At 43.8% G+C, this 18,435-nt stretch overlaps 1 protein-coding gene across 3 annotated transcripts in view; it reads right to left on the reverse strand.

Annotated features, from left to right (window-relative positions):
* The window catches only part of MTHFD1L (methylenetetrahydrofolate dehydrogenase (NADP+ dependent) 1 like), a 1,484,080-nt gene that overhangs the window by 42,076 nt on the left and 1,423,569 nt on the right, over nucleotides 1-18,435 (reverse strand). For all 3 annotated transcript variants that reach the window (XM_069234289.1, XM_069234288.1, XM_069234290.1), the window contains one exon: nucleotides 1,519-1,645. In XM_069234289.1, the coding sequence (XP_069090390.1) occupies nucleotides 1,556-1,645 (90 nt within the window). In that variant the 3' untranslated portion in view covers nucleotides 1,519-1,555. The remainder of the gene's footprint in view (nucleotides 1-1,518; nucleotides 1,646-18,435) is intronic.

Genomic DNA, 18,435 nt, shown 5'->3' on the forward strand with positions numbered 1-18,435 from the left:
GCTCCATTGTTTCACTTTAATGACGAGAAGGGTGAAGGTATTTTTCAATGTCTTCCCTTCCGGTATATATTTTGGCCACAAGGCATCCTCTTTGTAGTACCATGCTAATCTCGTCCTAGGAGAACGAGGTGTATTTCCTTATAAAGGATGGGGCCCCTTGATCTTCTGCCGTTTAAAGAGCGCCCCAACTGCAATCAAGGATACCAATGCAGCTCACTATTCTTCATCTACGGAGGCATCCCAAAAAGCAAGCTATATTAAAAGAAAAAAGAAAACTACTGAGGACAAGGACATTCTCTGTGGCACCAAGCACTAAACGAACATTGAGTTTAATGTGCTAACGCAGGCAGCATTAGCATACTAGAGTGAGCTATCGAAGAAAGCCAACAGGAGAGAACAGAGAGGGCCTTAGTAGTAAAGTTGTCCCTCAAGTACTTTAATTCATGCACTTGAGTCGAAGCGGAAGGATACAACTAATATTATTAGGTGAGAGAAGAATATACTATTAGACTAAGCGAAAACATAACTGACAAAGTCTCAAGTCAATTTCTGAAAGAGACTTGTTGAAGAAGTCCAACACCTGAAAAGCATGGCTCCAAAGTCCATTCTACGGATGTTAAAGTTAGGTCAGTTTGTCAGCTGTACTGTCAAAAGCAGACTTAAAAAACATGGTCCTGTAAGAATGCATCTGGTCAAAGTTGGTTTAAACAGAAATTAAAGATTAATACCGCTCAAAAAGCTCCTCATTCCCAAAATTTCTTCAAGCAGATCAGAAGGGTAAAAATGTCTCATGGTCCAATGCACAAAATGTCTCTTGGACCTCAAGGATGATGAGTAGACCAACATTACCAAGGTGCCATCCTCATTCTACAGAATACTTTGCTACAGAGTTTGAGACCTACTCGAAAGATGGCGTCTTAATTTACAAATCTGAAAGTGTTGATAGGAGGAAGCAGTATTGCAGTTGAAAGGCTGCAGATATTTCAAAAAGATTTTCTTTTTTGTTTTATTGAGAAAGAGTAGTCAGCGCTAACGCCTAAGGATTCCGACTGGCTGCTAATTCACATTATGTAAGTTTGTAATGACCGTCTTCGAGATGCACCAGACACTGCTCTGATACCTGGTCAACTGGTCGGGTGGAGTTCATGCCACAGAAAGAACTCAAATTTAAAAAGAAAATGACAGCTCTCTTCTTTGAGCAGAAACTCACTTCTATACTAAGTTGAAGAACATGAGCACAGAAATGCAGTGGTAGCAACAGAAGTAACGCTTGGCTGCCGACAGGAAGGGTGCTACAGAGGAGCATGTAGTCAATCCACCAGCAGCTGGCCAACTCAGATTAATGGCATTCAACGAATACAGTTGAGCTCAGTTACTAAGGGAGAAAGAAGCATAGGAGTTGAAATCAGCACTCAAACTTCCTAAACCCCTGCTCGGTAAAATAAACTTTTCGCTACGAATTCCAACTGCAGTGCAAAGAAACTTCGCTAGTGAAAAAAGAAAGAAGGTTTAACTCACCTGAGACTGAGCTATGGTATATGTTTGCTTTATTTCTCTAAAACAGCCCCTTCACTTGCTCGGTTGCTGGGTCAAGGTCAATATCGTAGAAACAAGGCCTAGTAGGCAGTCCGGGCATTGTACTCATCTGTGGTAAAGAAAAATATAAAAATTATAGCAGAAGGCCAAAAATCGCAATGAAAACCAAACTCCATCATCAGAAGTTCCATAGTAAGTAAAATCAGTATCAACATTAGTAGCAGGCATGTGGGCAGGAGACTCCAACCACTGATTTGGACAACTTCCACTATTGCTTCACCTGGGCAAAATCTTTATTCGGCTATATAGCCATAGCAGCATATAAAAACCATTAAAATGAATTAAATATAGACAATCATTTTTTAAAGATATGAGTGCATTTCGAAGATCTGTTAGCAATTTAATTTACAATAATATAAACAGAAAGAAAAATATGTATAATTCAAATGATAAAATCCTTTAAAATCTCTTAACTATTAATTCTTCAAAAATCCTTTTAAAAAAAGGAATAATTAATAATCAACTACCAACCAATCTCTACAGTTTGTAACAGCATCCCAGCCACTGACACTGATTGTTCTCTAATTAATTAGACACTGTCATCCCACTTAAAAGTTATTGCCAATCCATTTACTGATAGGTCTGACAGCTCTTCAATTATATATATATATATATATATATATATATATATATATATATATATATATATATATATACACACACATACATATATATATAAAATGCTCGGATCAGTAAAGTCATTGCTGGAACATTAAAAATATTTAGCTGCCAATCGCCTAAACGTGGACTGCTACGCTGGCACTTGTTTTTGTTTTGCTCTCCACAAACAGCAAAAGGCAAAAAACCGCAAGAACTATGGACTGCCTAGTGTCACTTTTCAGGATTCTAGTCACCACTCTATAATCTGTTATACCCAAATTATGACACAGCAGAAGAATCAATTTCCTCCTGCTTCCTGAGTAAGCTGGACAAAAAAAATATAACACGTGCTCCACTGTTTCGGTGGCCCCAGAAAAAGGACACCACCAACTGGCCTTCTTGGGATCTCGTTGCCATCTGGCAGAGAAGGAGAGGAATGAAAAGATCCCTAGCTGAAATTTCAGATAGACTGCAGGTTCAATCTTGTCCAAAACGTCCTCCACTGCGTATTCATCTTCGTGTTCAAGGAAGGGTGCAGTCAGAGTGGCAAAACTTGGCTGCCCTAGCAGGGTTCCATGTTTGTATTGTCAGGAGCTATGCTTAATGGTTGCTTCAGACACCACACTGGCTTCCTCCGTATTTGTCCATAGACTCACACCCAATCCCGCTCCATGCAAATAAAGACACACAAGAGCATGTGTTCATGTTGCGTGTTATAGACCTGCAATGTGCAGGTGGCACACACAACCTGAGTCTCTAATGTTCCAGACGTGCATTCAGACTACGAACTTGCATGGCACCAGTACAATTGCATGTAACTTCCTAAAGACATTACACGCTTACCAAGATTAGGGCCCGCTCCTTATGCTATGTTTTATGCAGTATATAATGACAGGAAAAGCAATTGCACCATCTTTATGGAAGTTCTATCCGCCTATAAAGTCAAGGGACTATTACTTCCCATGATTTCACAAGTATGTTTTGTTTTACAGGTAATGTGATCCTTGGGAAAGGTTTAAAAGCAGACAAAACTTGTTCTAGTCATCCATTCATCTTAGCTCTGGAAGTGGGGGTGGGTGGAGCTATATTTTTATATAGCTCTTCGTACCGCACTTTAACAGTTCAAATACTATAAACAGGGTCCGACTGGGACAGAAATTAGTGCCACCTTCCTCCTCCCCATTAGTAAATTAGAAACCTTAAAAAGTGTCCCATGTTTGCAAATTGGGGTAGCTTGAACTTGTGAAAACGTGCGGTATACGTATTGAAAGGTATGGAAGACTGCATGGATCTGAGCTTGCTGCAGGTAAAGTTTGTTTTAATATTAGGGAAATAAGCAGTAAAACTGGCCCCTTAGCTCATAAAGCAGGCCCACAAACAGCCAAAGTAACAGCCTACACGCTGACCTATCAGACAAGTCCATTGGGCACTGCCTGATTGCCCTAAAGGCCAGTCCAACCTTGACTGTAACTAACAGATGTTACTGTTGGAAGGGTGGAAGGCAGAGTCGGCCTTTCCAGGATTCCAGCTGGAGACCTGCCAATCGCTGCTTTAGTCCAGTGTCGAACTTCAGCTCGTTGAGCTATCCGCTAGCATCTTTTCCGAAACAACATAAATTGAAACAGTAGTGGCTAACAGATTAAACTCACTTTTATCTACAGATGTCGCACAAGTAGAATACCCTTTCATAAAAGTGTGTTCTGCTTTGAAACCTAAAATGCGGAGCATGAAGAAGCCCTCAGAAACGGCGCTAAAGATCTAAGACAGATATGCTGGGGCACAAAAATGTGGGGTCAATAAAAAAAAAATATAATCATTACTAAAAAAAACTGCATCAAAGTTTATAATGGTGCTGCAAGGCCATACTAATGCCAGGACGCGAGTACCATAAATATATCCAAAATAAAAATAAAAATCTTAAGTCCTTAAACTTGAATAGTCTGCAGTAGTATGGTTGTCACATTGGAAAAAGTCTGCACTAATATGGTTTGGAGTTTGTGGCTGCCTTGTTGCCTGTAGTAATGGGTTTAAGATTTGAATATGGAATGTTATCACATTCGACTGTATATAAAGGAGATTTGTATGGAATGTCCCGGATCCCTCAGTGCCCGTGTTGTGCTGTGTAGATTTTGTGCTGCGTGCGTCCTTGGTATTGAAATAAAGCACCTCAAAGATCAAGTACGTGTGTCAACATACCACAATATTCTGGCGACGAGCAGGAACCAGCAGTTACGCTGTGAAATTCTTCAAGACGATGTGTGTAGAAGTATCCTGCAACATATACGGATTGACACTCACCCAGTCAGGTAAGAGTGTTGTTTCTAAAGACTAATTGGTGAATTATATTTAATTTCTTTTTGATCTTTCCAGCCCAAAACTGAATGACCCTCTTTGGCTACATCAAGTTTAAACATGGCATGCCTATCTTTGAATCTAAAGACTGGTTGCCTGAACCCTGCCAGGTCTATCTTGTCCCCTGTATAGTTTTTAGGAACGATATCTGATGGTTCCAACTGATTACCAATCTTACTCACAAAAAAAAGTCTGCTAGACATTCTCAGCAATGTAGTCTACGGGGACCCTGAGTCAGTTGCAACTTGTAATGGAACTCCTCTAAAGGATACCCAACACAAAGGTTTATTATTTCCTTCTCCTGCTATGTTCAATACCACTTCTGCTCGCCTTTTATACCTACTGATTTATTCCCTCTGCTCACTCTCCTCTAATGACCCCACTTCACTCTCTCCCACACATGCAGTCTTGGTACTACTCTTTTCCCTTTGTTTCTTCTTACGTACTCTTGCATAATGTCTAAATATGCCACATTCTAAACATTTGGCAGCTTTCGCTGGATACCTGTCGAACCTCACTAAATTGTTATGTGCTACCACACCGAACACAAGTGACAATACTATTTTTGCTTGTTCTACATTGTCCCCTTTCTTTGTTCTGCACATCTTTCTGTTTTCCATCAGAGATCTTATTAACTGCCTCTACTGCCTTTTTTTATTGTGCCAATGTAGCTTTAGTACATTACTCAGATAGTCCTGCTTTCTTGACCATCGCTATGTCTTTGAGGTTGGCCTCACCTTCCACCCACAAGCTTTCTTGTATTAACTTGTTTTTTGTATACATTAATATTTGATCACAAACCAGTTCACAATGCAAATTTCCACATCTACATGAGACTGTCATTTTTTTTTTTTAAGACAGTTACACAGTCTTCAATGTTTTCATGCTTCTCTTGTTTTCTTTGGAAGAATGCATAACGTGTTACTGCAATGCTTACCATGGGTGGAAAATGCTCATCTAAATCATGGATTGCATTTTTACAAATATCAGTATCACCTCGACTCCTGTCTGGTTTCTGTAAGTGACCACAAATGCACAATCCTTCTGGACCTAAACAGTACATAAGAATTATTTTCTTCCTCACAGCTGTGAAAGTACCACTACTATCTTCCATGTTGGCTATATAATTCAGGAAGTACTCCTTTCATTCATTCCACTGTACTGCTGGCTCTCCTAGAGCGGCTAAGAATTCTTTAGGTGAACTTAAATGTACAGTGTAGGAAAGTACCCTCTTTTTGGAATGGTTACCCCGACTTTTACCCTGCTATCATTATGCTTAGACTGTATTCATTACGGTCCTGCTAACGAGGACCCCAGTGATTGTGCTCTCTCCCTCTAAATTTGGTTGCCTAGGACTTTGCACACCCCACAACTGGCATATTGTTGCCCCCTCATAAGTCCCTAGTTTATGGTACTTAGGTACCCAGGGCATTGGAGCACCAAGGGTTCCCCAAGGGCTGCAGCATGTATTGTGCAACCCATGGGAGCCCACGCAAAATGTGTCTGCAGGCCTACCATTGCAGCCTGCGTGAAAAGGTGCATGCATGAGGTCACTGTAAGTCACCACTATGGTAGGGCCTTCTAGTCCAGCGGGAAGGGTGCAGGTTCCTGGTTCCTGTGTGTGAGGGCACCTCCGCATTAGCAGAGGTGCCCCTAAGAACTCCAGTTTCATTGCACTGAATTTCGTAAGTGCGGGGATGCCATTATCCCTGTGTGCTGGACACAGGTCACTACCTATGTCTAGCTACATAATGGTAACTCCGAACCTGGGCATGTTTGGTATCAAACATGGCGGAGGCATACCCCAATACTGTTGCCAGTATTGGTTGTATGATTCCATGCACTTTGGGGGCTTCGTAGAGGACCCAGACTATTGCTCCTACCAGTCTTCTGGGGTTTTCCGGGCAGCCTCTGCTGCTGCCACCCCTCAGACAGGTTTCTGCCCTCCTGCTGCCTGACCAGCTCAGGGAGGTGAAGGCAGAACAAAGGATCTCCTGCGGGAGAGGGAGGCAACTCCCTCTCCCTTGGAAATAGGTGCTACATGGCTTGGGAGGGGAAGCACGTTTGGTGCCTTCCTTGCATAAACCAGTTTGCACCAGCACAGGGACCCCCAGTCCCTGCTCTGGCACGAAACTGGACAAAGGAAAGGAGAGCAACCACTCCCCTGTCCATCACCACCTCAGGGGTGGTGCCCAGAACTCCTCCAGGTGGCCACTTGATTCTGCCATCTTGAAACCAAGATGTGCAGATGCCCATGGGAGCATCTGAGTGGCCAGGTCAGGCAGGTGATGTCACAGACGCCTCCTGCTAGGTTGTCACCTTACTAGATGACCAAATCCCTTTTTAGGGCTATTTAGGGACTCCCTTGAGGGTGAGTCCCCAGATTTGATGTGCAAGACTCCACCAGGACTCCTCTGCATTGTGTACTTCATCTTCTGGCCACTGGAACCGCAACTGGGCTCTTCAGGAACCAACATGCTGCAACTCCAGCGACAGCTTTGCTTTGCAACATTGTTTATCCGGCTCTTTCCAGCAGCTGCAACAGTTCTCCAGCTGTGCATCCACTGAGGTGGACAAGACTTCAGCCTGCACCAACAAGTAAGAAGGAATCTCGCTTGGAGTGAAGGAGTCACTCCCCTGCATCAGCAGGTACCATCTGCAAATATGACCAGCTGCGTGGATCTGCCCCCCCCTTTGGAAACGCATGGATCCTGCATCACAGATGGTGGTCTAGAGCAGTCCGTTTGGTCTTCTCTGCCAACTGTCCAACTTAGGAGACAGTAAGCCCTTGTCTCTCCTTTCAGGACAGTACTCCTGTGCCCTGCAACTTTTGTAGCTACCAAGGCTTGTTTGCTCCTGCTCCAAGCGATCTTCAGGCTCTGTGTAGTCCAGCCCCCAGCACTGCTTCCTGCCAAGCACTATCTCTTCTCTGCTGCTCCAGCGACGTGGAACTACTCTTCAGGTGTGCTGACTGGGCCTCACTGCGACTTACTGTGCCTGCTGCCAGTGGGTTGCCTGTGGGGGCTACAACTGCTTCTGTTGGCTCTCCTGACTGCTGATTGTCACCTCGGACTCCCCTCCCTCGTTCCAGTCACCTGGGCTTTAATGGTCCAATTCAACCTTGCAACTCTTTTTTTTTTGTGCTGCTTCTGCATTTGCCAAGGCTTGTTAGTAGTCCTCCAACACCACTGACCATCTTCAACCCGACAACTGACATGGGACGCCATCTGCACTGCTCAAAGGACTCCTCTTCAGCTCCTGGGCTCCAAAGCTGGTCTTCATCCCCCATCGACCTGGTTCTTCATCCACAGAAGGGCGGGTAGTAGCTCGTGCCCCCACTGGACACTCCAACGCGGACTGGTATGTGTTCCCTTCTTTTGCAGGTCCACGTCTTCCAGGATCCATCACTGGATTCTTCTAGACTGGTCCTGTTCTTGGATAATCCTTTTTCGAAGTCCTCTTGTTAGTCCTTTTGAAAACCAGGTATTTACATCTGCCCTCCTGGTCGCTGTGGGTCACTCTGGTACTCACTTCTTGGGGTTCCTAGTTCCTCCAGCCCCCATCTACAACTCCACATCCTTGGGCGGGGGACCGTATTTCACATTCCACTTTTAGTATATGGTTTGGCTCTCCCCTAGGGCCATCACTATTTTTACTAAGTATTGCCAATGCTTGTTGTTTCTATGCTAATTTCTGATTGCCTGTGTGTATATAATAAACGTTTCCAAAGGATTACATTATCTGTAAGACAAAACGTACTTGTGAAATCATGGGAAGTAATAGTCCCTTGACTTTATAGGCTGACAGAACTTCATATTCTTCCATAAAGACGGTGCACTTGCTTTTCCTGTCATTACGTTCTCCATAAAACATAGCATAAGGAGCGGGCCCTAATCTTGTAAAGTGTGTAATGTTTTTAGGGAGTTACATTCAATTGTACAGGTGTCACGCAAGTTTGTAGTCTGAATCCTCATCTAGAACCTGAGAGATTCCGGTTGTGTGTGCCACCTACACATCACAGGTGTATATCATGCCACATGAGCACATGCTCTTGTGTCTTTATTTTCATGGAGCGGGATTGGGAACAATCGACAGGAAACTGCAATAACCCCAGCATCAGCTTGCTAACAAAATATTAATTTACTTGTGGCATGGATCGGAAAACACAAAAGGATGATGGACGGAGTGCAGAACAAAGCAAACCCACATACCCAGTCACAGATCTGGGTTTAATCAATCATTCTTTTGCTCACCATGCCACCCCAGTTTGGACCCAGCCATATGCAAATCAGTCTTGACCCTGTTCCTCATGGGAACAGTCCAACCCGAACTGCCAAGCCAGGTCCTCCCTGGACTGGAAACAAGCATCCTAGGACCGGTTTCAGGTTATCACCCTTCATCAGCCAGGCTAGCTTGAATCCAGTAGCACAGTGAGCAAGGGACCCACGTCCGGGCATAGCCTTCCCACTTAGGGCAACTTTAGCAACACAAAAGGAGGATGGACAGAGTGCTGAACAATGCAAACACTCACCCACAGTCACAGATCTGGGTTTAATGCATTGTTCTTTTGCTCAACATGGTACCGCCATTTTGGACCCAGCCATATGCAAATCAGTCTTGAACCTGTTCCTCATGGGAACAGTCCAGCCCGAACTGCCAGGCCAGGTCCTCCCTGGACCGGAAACAAGCATCCTGGGACCGGTCTCAGGATATCACCTTTCATCAGCCAGGCTAACTTGAATCCAGTAGCACAGTGAGCAAGGGACCCACGTCTGGGCATACCTTTCCCACTTGGGGCAACAAATGCAAAAAAGAACAGATGATGGACAGAATGCTAAACAATGCAAACATTCACCTGTCTTGTCACAGTCCAGTCTGACCCGGCTTGGCAGTTCTGGCTAGACTGTTCCCATGAGGAACAGGGTCAAGACTGATTTGCGTATGGCTGGGTCCAAACTGGGGTGGGGTAGTTAGCAAAAAAAGGACGGATTAAACCCAGATCTTTGTGATTGGGGGTGAATGTTTTCATTGTTCAGCATTCTGTCCATCATCTGTTCTTTTTGTATGCATCGGAAAACACTCATTGGAAGTTTTGAACCCACAGTGACTTGTTCACAACTGCAAAAAGTTTGCAAGCACTAACTAAAATAAGAGGACAACAACAGTTTGGTTTATTTGGTTCTTTACAGACAAAAGACAAGGATCTTAATGTTTACTTCATATGAAACAAAAATAAATTAAAAAACTTTCAAACTGCACACGGATTCTTTAAAGCCCTAAATTAAATTATTTGTAAAGAATTATGTCAAATCTGTCTACGTTATCAAAATACCTTATTTTGTAACCCACTCTTCTTCAAAAATATAACAAAATTGTCTTGTAACAGAACTGAAAATAACACCGGAGTAAAAATGCAGCAAAAATAACTGCAACACCATATTTTATCTTCAGTTTGCTGAAATGGTGGTCTCGTTAGATGGGTAAATAAATGGGGTAGGACAGGCTCCTGCTTTCAGGGATTTAAAAAGTGTGAATACATTGGTTCAAAGAAGACACAGGCTGAACATAATAAAAAACTAATCAACAAGTATGTGTGTGTTAATTTTGGAACCCGCAATATTTGGAATTGACCCTCACATTGGTCCTCACTCACTGCCATCACCAGCCAGCTTAGAAATAGAAGACAGCCCTCATACTAGGTTTGTAGTGGTAAAGAATGATTTAAGTACTACTGTCTATAATACAGATTTACAAGATTTCAATAAGGATTTGATGTAGCACAAATTTTAGTACTACGCCTGATGTCACACTTATCTATATGTGACAATTTAGGCATTATGTTAATCAAAGTATTAATAGTTTTGTTGTTAAGTGAGGCACTGCAAGCCATATTAATGTGCATTCACTGTAGGCCATTAGCTGAAAAGCATGTGGTATAGCCCTTAAACGTCAGGCAAATCAAATGAATTTGTTTCTGTGTTATATTTCAGGATCCTAATCATTTGTATTACATTTATAAAAGCTTTTTTAATAGAAATGTTTCCAATGTTGCATATAAAAGTTGAAGAATGTAGCCCTGCACCATAATATATGAACGGGTTAATAGAGTTACTCGGTTTAAGTGCACTATAATATGAACACTAGCCAAGATTATTAGTGTTAAATTCTTAAACTAAGTGTTATATGTGTATTAATTACATAAATGATTGTCCTGTTTTAATTCACTTTGCTTACCCTAAGCGAGGTCGCAACATTGTGTTCCCGACTGTGCAGAAAATACTGCCATTCTTGCTAACGTGAACTTTCCTTTCAGACATCATTCTCATGAGAATGCTAGCTAGGTAATATTTGCCCTATTGTTTTACACACAGCAAGTTTGAGAAGTTGGCCTTGATCACAGGACATTCAGGAACTGTGGAATGAAGTAAGTATACAATTGTTTCAACCTGCCTGGATGAGCTAGGGTGGAAGCCTTTCTCACGATAAACCTGGGAATCTACACCGACGTTGCAGTCTATGTCATGACTGCTTTCCATTGTACTATTGCACCTTTGGCATAATATGGAGTGACAGATTGATGAATCAACTTGCCCTATGAACTTTAATATACCGTTCCCCAGCAGGATTGAGATCAGATCGTCTCGCTCACCCTTTAGGAGCTGAAACCAGTAAACTCCGAGAGGTACAGCGCTCTCTGCTCTTGCCCCTTGGAGATGCCTTGTTGAGAGTTAGAGATGTTTCCCCTGTCCCAGAGAAGAAGACTCTTGACCGATCTTCTTAAATGCTGATGCCTTCTCTTTTTACCTACTTTTTGAAAACCTTAGTTTGCAATCTGATTCCCCAGTTTTCCTTTTTTCAAATTCTGTTTGTCCTTTTTTTTCTTTTTTTCTTTTTGCCCTCATATTAACATAGAATAGCGAAATACTAGAGGTAAACCCTTTGTTTAGGTAACTAGATTGCAGAATTGTAATTTGCTAAATGATTAACATATCAAGACATTTTTTTTCCATCCTTTCAAATTTTCCTATTGCTGATATGCATTGCATTAATTGAATGTCTAGTTTTTTTAATGTTAATTCGTTTGAACTTATTTAGGAGGTTTGGACAGCCTCTCATGATTTTGCACCTTTATAGTCTTGTCTTGAGAATTGTTCATGCTACTCAGCCTTAATTTGTAATAAATATCCTTGGACTTTATGTATACTGGAGATGTCCTTGTGTGGCCACAGTGGTCATACTGTCATTCTAAACTGATTGTTATGAAGTTGTGATGCTCTCACCTCCACACTTTCATGCACAGTGAAAAGATCTATCAACCTCCTCCTTCGGAGCATACTCCTGAGAAGGTATACTCTACAGCAGTTTTCAAGATCATAGACCTACCAGAAGGGCGAAGTCCTTCAGTGAAAAAACAAGCTTTGGCAATGCAAATTGGTCTCACTTACCTTTGCATACAAGCGGAACCGGAACCAACTGGCATTGCCAATGCTGCTATATAGCCGTCTTCAAAGTCTATCATAATTGATGTTTTATCTTCCACGCCTCCATGCACTGAAAACTGCAGTAAAGTGGTGTACAAATGCAGCTCTGTTTTCTTAACTGCAATGCTACGTTCAGAGCAGGATAAATGGCTAATTTACCAGTGGTTAAACCCAAAAGCCCCTGTGGGTGGAACAAACACAGAAAGAGAGGAAAGCAACAAATAAAGGCAAAGCTACTGAAACTGACACAAAGCCATCTTGAGCAAGAATTGGCTCTGTGGAATATTGTGTAAAAAGCTATCTCCACCAGACAGCTAGAGGAGTCTGTTGCAAGGTCAGAAAAAGTCCTATGATGTGTTAAAAGTGCATTAATTTGCACATGCTAATATGTAAAATATTCCCTTTGTATTTGAACATAGATAACTTATTTTCAAATGTGTTCTCATTCTTATACAGCCCGTATGTTTCAACCTCACAGTTAACTTTTAAAAAGCTACAAATTCAAAACAAGGCAGAGCATTTGTCATGCATTAACAACCATCATCAACTAACCACAATTGATTATCTGAAGTCTTATTACAGAGCAGAATAGGTTAAAGATGGAATCCAAAGAAACCCTCAGGAAATGCTGGGGCTACACACACACTTATATACCCTTACACCTGGGTGTCTTGATACACAATATATTGTGTTTGAGTGGCAGACAATTGTTTTCAGATGCTTTCTGCAATCAATTCATCTGGGGATTATGGGGGTCATTATGAACACGGCGGGAGTTCCCAGGGTGAGTCCCCGGCGTGTTCATGCTGGCGGTCTTATCACAGACCGCCAGCCCCCTTGAGACCCAGCCGGCCGAATAATTAACATTCTGCTGGGCTGGGACATTGCCGATGGCTTCACATGGAGCCATCGTCAATGCCGCTGTGGGGCGGGTGCAGCATCACCCGTCGCGCACAGGCAGTGACGTGCGTGACTGGGCTCTGCATGGGGGCCCCCGCCCTGCCCATGCCAAGTGCATGGACAGTGCAGGGGCCCACAGATCACCCCTTCCACCAGCCTTTCCCTGGTGGGTGAACCTGCCAGGGAATGGCTGGCGGAACAAGGGTTCTCCAAAGCGCTGCCCTGTCAGATGAAGAATTCCGCCATCGTCAGGCTGCCTGTGGGCGGTAACCTGGCAGAGGTGGAAGGCTGCCTGCGGCGGGCCCCACTACGTACATTATGTGGTGGTCGAAACCACCATGCTGGTGACAGAAATGTCCGCCACCGCCAGGTACATAATGAGGGCCTATGTTTGTGGTTTCTTGATTCCACACCTAAGGCAACAGTATTCACCTTGTTTGCACTTTGTTACCATCTTGGAGTTGCACAAGATCCATGTACTGCTGGATAATTTCCTTGCTAAATAAAACGGAGTTGCAATGTAAAGATGTTCATTGCTTCTATTGTGAGTAGCACACAGAAATATGGTGCTGGTTAAAACATTAGGGAAATCATCTTTAGCTCATGCATGGTGTTGAAAAATTACCCCCAATACTCAACCAGAATAAGCCCTCCCCCAAAAGGCAATACAAATACATAACATACGTAACACACAAAGAACTGTAAGCCCTTTAATTCAACCTAAAACTCCAGTAATTTAAGGTTCAGGTGAAAAAGTAATCCAATTCCTGACCCCAGGGTAGCTCCAGAAAAGTTTGCTGGTGCACTGTAGAGAAAGACCAGCAGGAAAGCCAAAGAAATGGCTTGGTTAGAAAAGAATGTAGTATTGGGAAAGGGCTATTTTGGCTTAATATTCCTTTTACGTTCTCCCTTGATTGCATCTGGCACGCTTTGCAAAGTTGGGTCCACAAAACTGCACACACATTCTGGATAAAGTGCGCAATGTGAATAATTATACTTGGCAGACAGATAGTAAGATGCATAGGCTTTTTTGCTGTATTGTAATCATTGTTTTTATCTCCAAAAGAGGTATGCTTTATTTTTCTTCTGGCAACCCTTGCAAAAACCTGTCATGAAATAATAGGTTCATCTGGATGAAGGCTTTTTTCCAGAGCTTAGTGCTGGGACAGAGTTTGATTTGTATCCAGAATAAGTGTAATGCTCTACTGGGGCCTGTATATTACAGACTGACGAACAAGTGCAGCAGAGTGCATGGGGAAGACTGCTTCACTTTCCTAAATCTATCAATGGGTTTTGGCAGAGCCTGCAGCACACGCAGTTTGCTTATGTGGATCCGTAGCTGCTCAAACTCATTGGCCCACTCACTTACAGCACCCCCATGCTACAAAGAGTTTTCAAATTACTTACACTAACGTTTTAAAATATGGACATTAGTGCTGTAAAGGTAGCCCACATCCCACAGTTAATAAATATCTACTTACTCAATACATAAACACAAAGTTGTGGTAATCAGACAGGTATTTTGTGAGGTTAATTGCCAGGGAGAATAGACTATACACCAGACAAAGGGTTACCAAAGTAAGTATTTTCTTCTTCTGATGGATACTTCCAACCTCAGATTCCTCACAGTGTGCATAGATAACAAAGCAGGACCTCCCCAGGTGGTTGGTCTGTGGAATGGCTTGAACTAAACTCCGGCAGGACCAAGCTGGCAAAATGCCCATTCTCGACAGATCTGGCTGTCTAAACAGTAGTGCTTCACGAACATGTGAACTGCTGCCCACATAGCACCCTCACAAATATTAAGGACAGGCAATGTGCATGCTAATGCAGTGGTGGCAGCCTTGGCCCTACTGGAGTGGACCATTTAGGTCCTCTGGAGGCTGCTTTGAGGCTGCTTCTTAGCCAACACATAGCAGATCTTGATGCAGAGTTTGATCCACGTTTAGGTGGACCATTTTGGCAACACCTTGTTCTCCACCCCAGAGAACGCCACAAAGAGCTGATTGTCTGCCGGATGTTGTCTGGTATGTTCGCAAAAAAATCTGGGTACTGTCTGGGGAGTCCAAATGATGAAGTCTCTCCTTTTCAGAGGGATGGGGAACAGCAAAGAAGGTCAAAAGGGTGATGGCTTGTTCAGGCGACGGATATCATTCGTCCCAGGCAGTCGCGGTCAGGGGGGTCCTCGGGATTCCCTCTGCAGGCGTCATCGTGGGGGTCTGGAGAGGTCAGCCCTGGGCGGACACCAAGTCTGAATTGCCTGGGGATCATCTCTGGGTAGCTGGTTCCTCTGGACACGGCCAGGGGCGTCAGGTGCAGAGTAGTTTGTACTCACCCTTGAGTGAGGTGGAAGTCCCTTTAAAGATTTTTTTTTTGTCTTTTTTTTTTTTGGACAGGTCCACTGTCCACATGAGTTTCTTGGTCCTCCGGTGAGGCAGGCAGTCCCCTTGGAGGCTTTTCAGGGGTCGCTGGTCCTGCAGAACGCGTTGCTTCTTCTCCTGCAGCTTTTTGAAGCAGGAGACGGGCCAGTAGGGCTGGGGCGAGTCAGTCATCTCCTCCTCTTCTCTGCAGAGTTTTTCAGCTCAGCAATCCTTCTTTCTTGAGGTCGTCAGGAATCTGAAGAGCTGGGTTCAGTGTAGCCCCTAAATACTAAATTTAGAGGTGTCTTAGGGTCAGAGGGCTGTAGCCAATGGCTACTGTCCCTGAGGGTGGCTACAGCATCCTTGTGTCCACTCCCTTTGGGGAGGGGGGCACATCCCTATCGGCTCTAATCCTCCAACGCAAGATGGAGGATTTCTCAAGAAGGGGGGGCACTTCAGCTCTGGACACCTTATGGGTGGTCCTGGCTGAAGGGGTGACTCCTGCTTGTTTTCTCATTATCTCGCTGGACTTGCCGCCAAACAGTGGGGGCTCCTCCGGTGGGTGGGCATCTCCACTGGCTGGAGTGTGCTGGGGAACTGTAACACCAGGTTTGAGCCTTTGAGGCTCACCGCCATGTGTTACAGTTCCTGCAGGGGGAGGTGGGAAGCACTTCCACCCAGGACAGACTTTGTTTCTGACCACAGAGTGCACAAAGGCACTCACCTGTGTGGTCAGAAACTTGTCTGGAAGTGGCAGGCTGGCACAGACTGGTCAGTCTTACACTATAAGTTAGGCCAACATACAGGGGGCATCTCTAAGATGCCCTATGTGTGCATTTTTCAATAAATCCCACACTGGCATCAGTGGTATGTGCTCCCTGCCTTAGGGCTGTAGGCCTGCTAGAGGGGTGACTTACCTATGCCACAGGCAGTGGTTGGTGGGCATGGCACTCTGAGGGGAGTGCCATGTCGACTGTCTTTTCTCCCCATTAGCACACACAAGCTGCAAGGCGGTGTGCATGTACTGAGTGAGGGGTCCCTTAGGGTGGCATAATACATGCTGTAGCCCTTAAAGAACTTCCCTGGCCACAGGGCCCTTGGTACCAGTGGTATCCTTTTCAAGAGACTTAACTGTGTGCCAGGGCTGTGCCAACTGTGGAAACAAAGGTACAGTTTTAGGGAAAGAAAGACTGGTGTTAGGGCCTGGTTAGCAGGGTCCCAGCACACTTCCAATCAAAGCTGGCATGAACATTAGGCAAAAGGTGATGGGTGACCATGCCAACAGTGGCATTTTCCTACAATTGGTCACTGATAGGTCGGCACAGATGGAATCTCTGCCACCAAAGCGTGTTGGCCACTGGCTTGCCAAAGAATTAATGACCCGAAAGTGGTAAAAATGAAGAATATAATGTTGTACAGCTAATTTAGCCATATTTTAGACACATTGGGGGTTATTACAACTTTGGAGGAGGTGTTAATCCGTCCCAAATGTGACGGATATACCACCAGCCGTATTACGAGTTCCATAGGATATAATGGACTCGTAATACGGCTGGTGGTATATCCGTCACTTTACCATTACTTTTGGGATGGATTAACACCTCCTCCAAAGTTGTAATAACCCCCATTATTTTAGCAAACTAGGCTTGCCGTTGTGCACTTTAGCACAGTTACATTTTTTTTCAGCATCGCTTTATTTTTGTAGCAATAGCCACATTGGCGGTGTTGTTTTATTTCGCTCTTTCTAATTTTTCTTTCACCTAAGAAGTCAATACGTTCTAAGTAGGGCATTCGTTTCATTTAGTGCTTTCTTCAATGCTGCAGTCAGATGGGGTTGCCGGCAAAAGTGGTACGCTGTGTCTCTCACGTTAATAGAAACGCATATTTTCCTACGTGGGGACCCTTTCTTGAAATGTCAACTGTTTTATTCTAAAAACACTCCTTTGTCCCATACATGTTAGGAGAAGATTCCAACCAGATGACCACGACTGCATGCTGATTGCTTCACTACAGCTGCTTGCTTAGACTGCCGAACCCCTGACCTACATGGGGATGGTGTCTCTCTAGACTACAGGCTTCCTTACTCGGGTATGAGGGATGATGTCTTCCCAGGGGGGGAATCCTGAAGGGCTGATTAAGGTGTATTATGCTGCGCTCTAACATAGCTCAGGTAGGAGAACTATATCACTCCTACAGACAATATGGTGGAACTGTTCTTGTGTTTCACTCTCCATGTCACCATTTTGCTTTTATTGTGTTTTATCATCCTAGTTGCTGCAATAGATGCCATTTTATCTAAGATGCAGTTACTTCAATAAATACCCATTGAATTATATTCTGCCTCTGTCTGTCTTTGTCTGTGTGAGACTAATGTAACTGAGAGGAAGGGATGAGATCTGATCGACCACGATTCCCCTGAGGAGTCTTTCTTGTCATGCGCCCGGTTGCCACAGTCATCCTTGATCTTGGACAGAGGTAAGGTGCTGCTAGTTAGCCAGAAAACCTGGATTAGGCCGACAGGTGTCACTTGATGTGGAATTGTACTTAGTACCCCACAATCTATGATTCTGCTCCCAAATCCAGTAGCCTCATTAGGATAATGAGAACCTATGCTACATGGCGCAGCCAACGTTTGGTCAGGCACTAATTTTCAGATCCTCCTAATTATCTCATGTCTCACTAAAGGCTAGAGACACCTCAATACTATATACGGAGATGTCTGTGGTATTGAGGATTTCCTTCTCGGCTAAGTAGGTAGTACCTATCTAACGCTGTAGGCAGCTCAAGCTTGAACCTTAAAAAGGATCAATCCCCACTTGGTGTCCTTATCTCTGAACAAACATATTTTACCATTAACATGGCAAACCCGTAACAGGTAGCAAATGCAGTAAATATGCAACCGCCCCTTACTGCACACTTATTGGCAAATGGCCTAACAGCCTAGGAGGGTTCAAGTCACCTTTGTTGTTGAGGCTCATCCAGCCTACAGAACAGAAATATTTTATTCTTGGGTAACTTTTCCAGCAGTTGATGGGAACACAAACACATTTCATCAATATACACCTGCAAACATACCTGCACAATACAAAACTTGTGCATATTTTCAAATACCTCTATCTTATCAAGACCATAATAGTTGGCTTGAT

This window comes from Pleurodeles waltl, chromosome 5, assembly GCF_031143425.1.
Source record: "Pleurodeles waltl isolate 20211129_DDA chromosome 5, aPleWal1.hap1.20221129, whole genome shotgun sequence".
Classification (NCBI taxonomy): domain Eukaryota; kingdom Metazoa; phylum Chordata; class Amphibia; order Caudata; family Salamandridae; genus Pleurodeles; species Pleurodeles waltl.